At 41.1% G+C, this 8,542-nt stretch overlaps 1 protein-coding gene across 1 annotated transcript; it reads left to right on the top strand.

The window, feature by feature from the left end:
* The first annotated feature begins 876 nt into the window (after window positions 1-876).
* Window positions 877-2,571, top strand: LOC121999371 (MLO-like protein 7). Its single transcript, XM_042554060.1, has 6 exons — window positions 877-953; window positions 1,073-1,154; window positions 1,688-1,745; window positions 1,851-2,074; window positions 2,186-2,302; window positions 2,433-2,571. The coding sequence occupies exons 1-6, from the start codon at window positions 877-879 to the stop codon at window positions 2,538-2,540; spliced, it is 666 nt and encodes a 221-aa protein (XP_042409994.1). The 3' UTR covers window positions 2,541-2,571.
* The last annotated feature ends 5,971 nt before the right edge of the window (window positions 2,572-8,542 follow it).

The following is an 8,542-nucleotide window of genomic DNA, read 5'->3' as shown; positions in this document are numbered from 1 at the left end:
CTCTCTGACCTAGTCCGGAGAACGAGCTACCGAGCCCTCTCTGACTCCATCCAGTCTAGAGAACGAGCTACCGAGCCCTCTCTGACTCCATCTAGTCCAGAGAACGAGCTACGAGCCCTCTCTGACCTCCCATGCCAAGCTTCCATACTTGGACTTTTCCCCGTGCCAAGCTCCCTGCTTGGACTTTTCCGTGCCAAATCTCCATCCTTGGACTTTTCCCGTGCCAAGCTCCCTGCTTGGACTTTTCCCGTGCCAAGCTCCCTGCTTGGACTTTTCCGTGCCAAATCTCCATCCTTGGACTTTTCCCGTGCCAAGCTCCCTGCTTGGACTTTTCCCGTGCCAAGCTCCCTGCTTGGACTTTTCCCGTGCCAAGTCTCCATACTTGGACTTTTCCCGAATCAGGTCAACTCAAGTCAGGTCAACCAGGTCAACCTTGACCAAAGGTTGCACCCACAATCCCCCAAGTTCCTATTCTTGTCAAACATCAAAATATAACTTCTCTATTATTGTCAAACATCAAAATATATCTCGAGTCAGGTCAACTCAAGTCGGGTCACCCAGGTCAACCTTGACCTAAGGTTGCACCAACAGTCCGATCCTCTCTTCCTCCTCCTCCTTCCTCTCTTCGCTCTTCCCGGCTAAGGTAGGGGCCGACGAGATCCGAACAGCGAGAGGACGCCCACGACCACCATGGCACGGTTGGTCGGCAACGTGAGGGAATCCGAAGGAAGAGAGAACAGCACCGAGATCGAGGAGCTCGTACACAGAAGGGGCATCAACTTACTTCCTCCTATCCCTCCCCTCCCGCTATCTCCCCTTCTACGCCAGATCTACCTCTCCGGCAATCACGACCTCGCCTTCGTGGGCACCCTTCCGATGGCTCCCCCTTTGCCGCCACCTGGAGCGGGAGCGGTGGTTCAAGGGGGAGGGGTACGAGGCGATGCACGTTCAAGGTAGGCGGTGGAGTAGCGACATGGGCGGCCGATTTAACCCTAAGAAAGGCATGGCGTTTGAGGGTTCCATCTTCGACGCCTGGCCGATTTTTGAGTCCTATGGCGTAGCTCACGGATAGGCAGGTCGATTGCTCGATTTTTGAGTTGGCCATCATCATCATCTCCCTATTGCTGGAGAAGGGACTTCATCATGTCGGGGAGGTGAGTCAGAGCTTCACTTTGTCTGATATGTGTTTGGGTATTTTTCTTGACAGGAAAGTTGCTCAGGAATTTAATTTTTTTACTATAATTTTTAAAGGAAAATTATGAGGCGTTTGTCTCAATCTTGATCTATGTATGTATGTATTGGGAAAAAAAAATCTAAACTATCTGGATCAGGATGAACTTGGTTTGCGAATACAAAAAGTTGTTTTGCTTTGTTGTTTCTTTGGGAGTTATCAGTAACATCAAGAAATTAAATGAAGCGAAAGCGGTTTCTTTACGAGTTATCAGTCATGTTTCACGAGGAAGCATGGTTTTATAAATTCTCAGTTTATATCTTAAAGATTAATCATCTTTCAGTTTCTGGAATGTCTGGGGCTGCAAGTGAGAAATTGTCCTGATAATTTCATACTTCAGATCCTTGAATGGCTTATCTTTTTCCTAGCTTGGAATTATGCTACTCCATCTTGTCCTGCATCAGCATCATTTTCTCATATGACTGACAGTTACATCTGCTTTGACTTCGTTGTCAGTGGTTTATCAAGAGGCAAAAGAGAACTCTTTTTGAAGTTCTTGAGAAGGTGAAAGCCGGTAAAACCAGAAAGTTCATACCTAAATTGGAGCACTCTTTCGACGTGCATGGTATCCGGAATAGATGAATTACTGTAACTCTGTGATCCATTGTGGTTTTCGCAGAGTTGATGATTCTCGGCTTCATCTCCTTGCTGTTGACGTTTAGTCAGGACCAGATCGCGAAAATCTGCGTGCCAAAGGCAGTTGCAGATTCTATGCTGCCATGTCGCCCTGATGCAGAGTCAACTGGCGGAAATAAAAGGCGGCTGCTCGCGCTGGTGCTGACGGAGTCACACCTGAAGCGCAGGATTTTAGCTGCTGGTGGTTCAGTGGTTGAATGCCCCCCAGTGAGTAGTGCACAGCAACTTCCAATTCTCTGATTGTTTGGTTGAAAATAATCTATTGTAAACAAAATCTAAGAAGCTTTCACTAAAATGTTCAGTTGCGATCACTTGTAGGAAAAGGAGCAACTGATTACTGCCACAGGCTTGCACCAGTTGCACATTCTGATCTTCTTTTTGGCTGTGTTTCATGTGGTAAATAGTGCTCTTATAATGGTCCTTGGAAGAGCAAAGGTGAATCTGCAGTGACAGAGTAGTGGATTACATTATGTATCATTCTGAATAATTCCATAGCATTGCCTGAGGATGATTTAGTTTAGCTGTTGCAGTATCCACTTTGCATTGATAATCTTCTCTTGGGCAGATACACAGATGGAAGGACTGGGAAAAGGATACGACATCGGCTGAGTATGCCTTCACGACTGGTATATATATGTTCACTATTCTTTGTTGTATTGTTGCAAGTCCATAAGTCATCATTCCATCAGACTTTGCCATCAACGCTAACAATTTCCATTTTACATGCATGAGTTTGCTGTTACGAGATCACAAAACTAGATAATTATTTTGGCAGGTCGATTGCTTGAACAAGCATCCTACTACTATTTGCTTTCCATCCCACCAATGTTACGCAAGTATGGTTTTCATCTTGTTTTGTCTGGAAACCGTTACTACATTTCTGATCAGGTACTCGATTGCATGTCAAATTTATCTTCATATTGAAACTTGTGTGTCAGATATTTAAAGCATGTTCAAAATTTTATGTGCTAATTGTAAAACATTCATTCTGTAAAATGTAGAGACAACATGCGATTCGAGCTTACAGGAATGCACTCTTCGTTTACAGAGAAAATGGTTGGAGTTATATATCTAATCATGTTCACTACAATGTTGGAAGGTTCCCTATGCTTTGTTTGTATATTTGTGCATTTATCTTTGATGCTTTTGACCTTATCTCCTTCCATTTACTTACATGGTATTCTTTTATTGGAGTTCTTGATTTGGCTATCAAGCATATGCTGGAGGTTTTGGCTTGCAGTCATCTGTACCTAGCCACACAAAATGCATTCCTTAATGAATTTTCCCATGTTGTCCAGGTACTTCTATAGATTCTTCCTCATGATATTTTTGTTTAGTAGTTCGTAAATCTTAAAATCTTGCTATACCTTGATTCATCAAAGCATGGGAATGAAATTTGAGGTTTACAATCTTCGACTACCTGTTATCAATATGGCCTCACTCAAAGTATTTAATTAAGATTTTCGAACTTACGCATCACCTTCAGATTTAAGTTAGTTGCTTGATTTTCATTGTCTTTGAAGGACTACTGTTATTATATATTTTCCTGGTTTCTTGTCATGGTTATTCCTTATCCTCTCTCCTTTATGTACTTTCTTTTGCTTTAGATGCTAGAACAAAAAGCAAACTAATGCTTTGATTGAGGTAATGAAAATTCATAATTTTTTGTGCTCCAGAGACAAATTAATTCTTAGCGATGGATTTGGGTTCAATTCCATCAATAAGAAAAATGAAAAACAGTACTAGACATGATTTTGTTTAAAAATTCATGCGGGCTATGAAGAATGCTCCTAAACAAGGAGACAACAACGTTAAACAAACATGTTAACAACATTTAACATCAAAATAGTGTTGTAAATACAGAAATTGATTTTCCTCATTATTATTCTTCTTCTCTGAAATTGGGATAAAAGCTACTGAGGTTCCTACACAATTGGGAGACTTTGCAAAACCAAAGTAACTAATTTATTAGGTTGAAATGATAGATAGATGAGTGATCTCAGTCTTGGCATGACTAACATTTTTTTTTTATGTTCGAAACCTTTCATTTTGTTTTGTATGGTTCTCTCTAAGAGCATGGACCTAGTTATCTTTTGACAGCTGAATATGATTCTTTTACTTCATTTGTAACTGCAAATTCAACTTTCTGATACCTTGTGAACCACTGAAGATCCTTATTGCAAGCATTGAAGTAAGCATTGATGTGGTTGAGATAAATGATGAATATGTCTCTTTTTAAGCATTCAAATTAGTCATCTTGTTACCTGGTGCTCTTACTACTTTTTCAACTATGATTTTTGGTCTTGGTTTACTAATATATTATTTATGTGTTTTTACAAATCTCAAGTACTCCAGAGTTGAAATTGATGAAGTGCGGTTCGAGTGGGCTGAATGCATGCTAGATTACATTTGAAGTGCGGTTCTACTTTGATGTGTTGTTAAAAGAATGTTCTACCTTGATTATGATATCTATTAGCTTTTGATGTAAAAAGAATGTTTGTGTATTTTATGGATACTGTTATAAGAAGAATATTTATGTAATTTGTGAATATTTGTGTATTTTATGGATAATGTTGAATGAAGAATATTTGTGTAATTTGTAAATATTTGTGTATTTTTTTTGTTACTATTTCAGAAATCAAATTTGTACTGTTAAAAAATACTGATATTACATCGGTTTTCCACCGCTGTAAAACTGGTGTTATTAACTAATATTACATCGGTTTTACACCGTTGATGAAACGGTGTCGTTAAGTGATACTACACCGGTTAATAACCGATTCGAAGACCGGTGTCGTTAAGTGATACTACACCGGTTTTAACCCGATGTCTAAAATGGCAGACTTTTAACATCGGCTTCATAGACATCGGTCGAAAATGAAATAGACACCGGTGGAAAATCGATGTCTATGAAGGTTTTTGTTGTAGTGTTACCTATATGGAGCTCAGTGTAGAGTGTATACAGATTATCAGAGTCTGAAGTACTTCTTCACTCAGAAGGATCTGAATATGCAACAGCGCAGATGGCTCGAGCTGGTCAAGGACTATGACATAGACATCCTCTATCACCCAGGAAAAGCCAATAAGGTGGCAGACGCACTTAGCAGGAAGTCCAGTGCTACCTTATTATCCCTATCAGCCATGTCACCGCCCCTACAAAAAGAGATCACAAATTTCGGTCTCAAACTAATAGTTGGGCAACTCTCCACTATGACATTAGCATCTACCCTGCTTGGTGACATTCAGACAGCTCAGGGACAGGACCCTGAAATCCAGAAAATCAAGCAAGGGTTAGCAGAATCAGAAGGTGGAGAGTTTAAAGTATCTGATAGTGGGGTATTATATTTTGGTGACAGGCTATGCGTTCCGGATCAGGCGAAACTACGGAGGAAGATCCTAGACGAGGCTCACAGGACTCCTTATGCGATGCATACTGGTTCCACCAAGATGTACCAAGACCTAAAGAAATGTTTTTGGTGGCCTGGAATGAAGAGAGACATCGCTAGATATGTCAGTACCTGTCTGACCTGCCAGAGGGTTAAGGCAGAACACCAGAGACCAAGAGGAGTTCTGCAGCCTATTCAGATTCCAGAATGGAAGTGGGAGGATATTTCCATGGATTTCATAGTGGGACTACCCAAAACCACGAATGGTTTTGATGCCATCTGGGTAATAGTCGATAGGTTGACTAAATCAAGCCACTTCTTAGCTATCAGGATATCTTACTCCATCGAGCAGCTAGTTCAGTTGTATCTCAAGGAGATTGTCAGACTGCATGGAGTCCCACGGACCATTATTTCAGACAGAGACAGTAGGTTTACATCACACTTCTGGGAGTGTGTACAGTCAGCATTGGGCACCAAGTTAAAGTTTAGCACAACTTTCCATCCTAAGACAGATGGTCAGACGGAGCGAGTAAATCAAGTAGTCGAAGATATGCTCCAAGCATGTGCCCTAGACTTCAAGGGAAGTTGGTGCAAATATCTGTGTTTAGCAAAATTTGCATACAACAACAGCTATCAGGCCACTATCAGCATGGCACCCTACGAGGCTCTCTATGGGCGGAGGTGTAGATCTCCAATCTGCTGGTATGAAAGTGGTGAACAGAAAGAGCTAGGACTTCAGACAGATCTAGTAGCAGATACCACAGCAGCTATACAGCAAATCCGCCAAAGGATAGAGACAGCTCAAAGCCGCCAGAAAAGCTATGCTGATACATGACGCCGACCCTTAGAGTTTTCAGTTGGGGATACAGTATTTCTCCGAGTGGCTCCCATGAAGGGAGTAATGCATTTTGGGAAGAAGGGCAAATTAAGTCCCAGATATGTGGGACCATACCTTATCAACAGAAGAGTTGGCAAGGTAGCATATGAGCTAGAGCTACCCTAGGAGATGTCAGCTATCCATAACGTATTTCATGTCTCTATACTGAAGAAGTATATCCCAGATGCCACCTAGGTGATTGAGCCCCAGTCGGTACAAGTCCGTGAAGACCTCACCTATGACAGTCGACCTATTCAGATAATAGACCGAGCAGTTAAGAAATTGCGGAATAAGGAGGTACCATTAGTAAAAGTGATTTGGCAAAATCACACAACAGAAGAGGCAACTTGGGAGACAAAAGATAGTATGAGGCAGAAGTACCCAGAGTTATTCTAAGTTCGAGGACGAACTTTTTATAAGGTATGGGGGATTGTAATGCCCGAAAACTCTCAAAATAATTTTTGAAATATTCAATTATTTTTATGGAATTTTAGAATATTTTTATAAAATTTTTAGAGTAGCAGAAGTAGCAAAATTAAATAAAAACGTAAAATAGCCTAAGCAGGAATTGAACCCGAGACCTAGGGAACCCTACGACTTATAGATGACTTTAGTGACCAAGGGGCCCCAACAGGGGTGTGCTGAAAGAAGAGGAGAACAATCATATTTAAGGTTTAGTTGGGTTGGATTGACCACTTAATATAAATAGGGAATTAAGAGAGGAGTTATTATTTTTCTAAACGGCAACTCTCTTTTCCTCACCCTCACCCGACGCCACCTCTCTCTCTTCCTCACCTCTCGGCGCACAAAACCCAAGGAGACCTAGGGTTCCATCCCTAGGGTCGTAGGAGCACCTTCCGGCAACATCTCGGATACGAGGACGCTCCCCTCCGCGAGAAGAACACGTAGACATAAGAGGATCGCCGAAGAGGTCTTCTTCTCCGGAAAATTAGCGATCGGATTGTAAGGAAATTTGGTGCAGGAAGTAAGTAACCCCTCACCTGCAATATAAGTAGCTATTCGCATGCCTTTACGGTCCTAGTTCGCTTTTATGATCTTAGTGTAGCCTTATACAGAATTAGAGCACACCAGGTGCTCGATAAAATAACTAGTATAGTCATATACCACAGTAGGCATTTTTAATAGTACAGTTAAATGTCGTAGACGTATTTTATAACATACATGGTCTTGCTTCAATTATATGGGACTACGGTCCAATGGGTGGGCTCCCATAGTCGCCTCTAGGTTCAGATAACCTAGCTCTAGGTTCAGATAACCTAGCTCTAAGTTCAGATAACCTAGTAAGAGCAAGATAAGATATATTAGCTATGAATCAGTATTTTACTTTATTAGTGGCACTGTACTAGACTTCAGTTGTCCATGGGTTGGGCTCCCATAGTCGTCCCTAGGTTTAGATAACCTAGAAACCCTACTAAATTCGGGACTTGCAACCTCGGGTCTAGTTAGGGATGCGCGCATAGCAAGTATAGTTGTCGGGCCCATCAACAGCATGTTTAGTATTTTTTTATCTATTATGAAAATAGTTTTCAAAACTTCACAAATCAGTTATATGAATTCAGTACAGTTCAGAATTTACCTAATGTTAATCTTAGCCTGGCTTAGGTATCAGTTTAGTTCTTCTGTTGGTACAACAGATATTTTATGTTTAGTAGTTGACTACCATGACTTGTATGCCAACATGCCATGTATTAGCATTTCTAGTTTGATTCTCAGCTTGCATATCAGCATAGCATCTTTTGAAAGCATGATTTCTTCGAATGCATGTTTAGTGAGGTAGAAGGTTTCTTACTAAGCTCCCAAGCTTATAGTTTCATTTTCCTTATACTGCAGATAAAAGTAAAGGAAAGATGGAATAGCGGAGGCTGGAGGGCAATGCAACAAGATGTGTGTGAGAAGGAACTTAGAATGAAGATCTTTGGCGAAACAAGCAAATTTTGAGAACTTAGTATTTCTTATGGTGTTACCGTTATGCACTTTTAGTTATTTGCGTGTCTTGAATTATGAAAGTTATAATTAGATTACTTTTTGTCTGGATATTAGATAGCTAACCATGAGTAATGACATGCCTAGTATTGGTGTTGTGTTTGTAGTTGCATTTCTGAAGGTTCTGTATAGGTCGGGTCTGATTTCTGCATAAATCAGAAACCCAATCGATCAGTCGATCGATTGAGCATCCTTCAATCGATTAGCCGATCGATTGGATCAAGTCCCCGCGTACAGAACATGATGGAATCTATCTGTTGATCGATTGAGGAGCCCTCAATCGATCAACCGATCAATTGGGAAGCAATCTACCGCATACAAAAAGCCGATGAATTGATCAGCTGATCGATCTACCATGGATCGATCAGCCGATCGATCGGGAATTTTAATCCTGCGAATAGAGAGCTT

Source organism: Zingiber officinale, chromosome 7A (assembly GCF_018446385.1).
Source record: "Zingiber officinale cultivar Zhangliang chromosome 7A, Zo_v1.1, whole genome shotgun sequence".
In the NCBI taxonomy this organism is placed as follows: Eukaryota; Viridiplantae; Streptophyta; class Magnoliopsida; order Zingiberales; family Zingiberaceae; genus Zingiber; species Zingiber officinale.
Note: the sequence above shows the minus strand (reverse complement) of the source record. Positions and strands in the feature narration are given on the sequence as shown.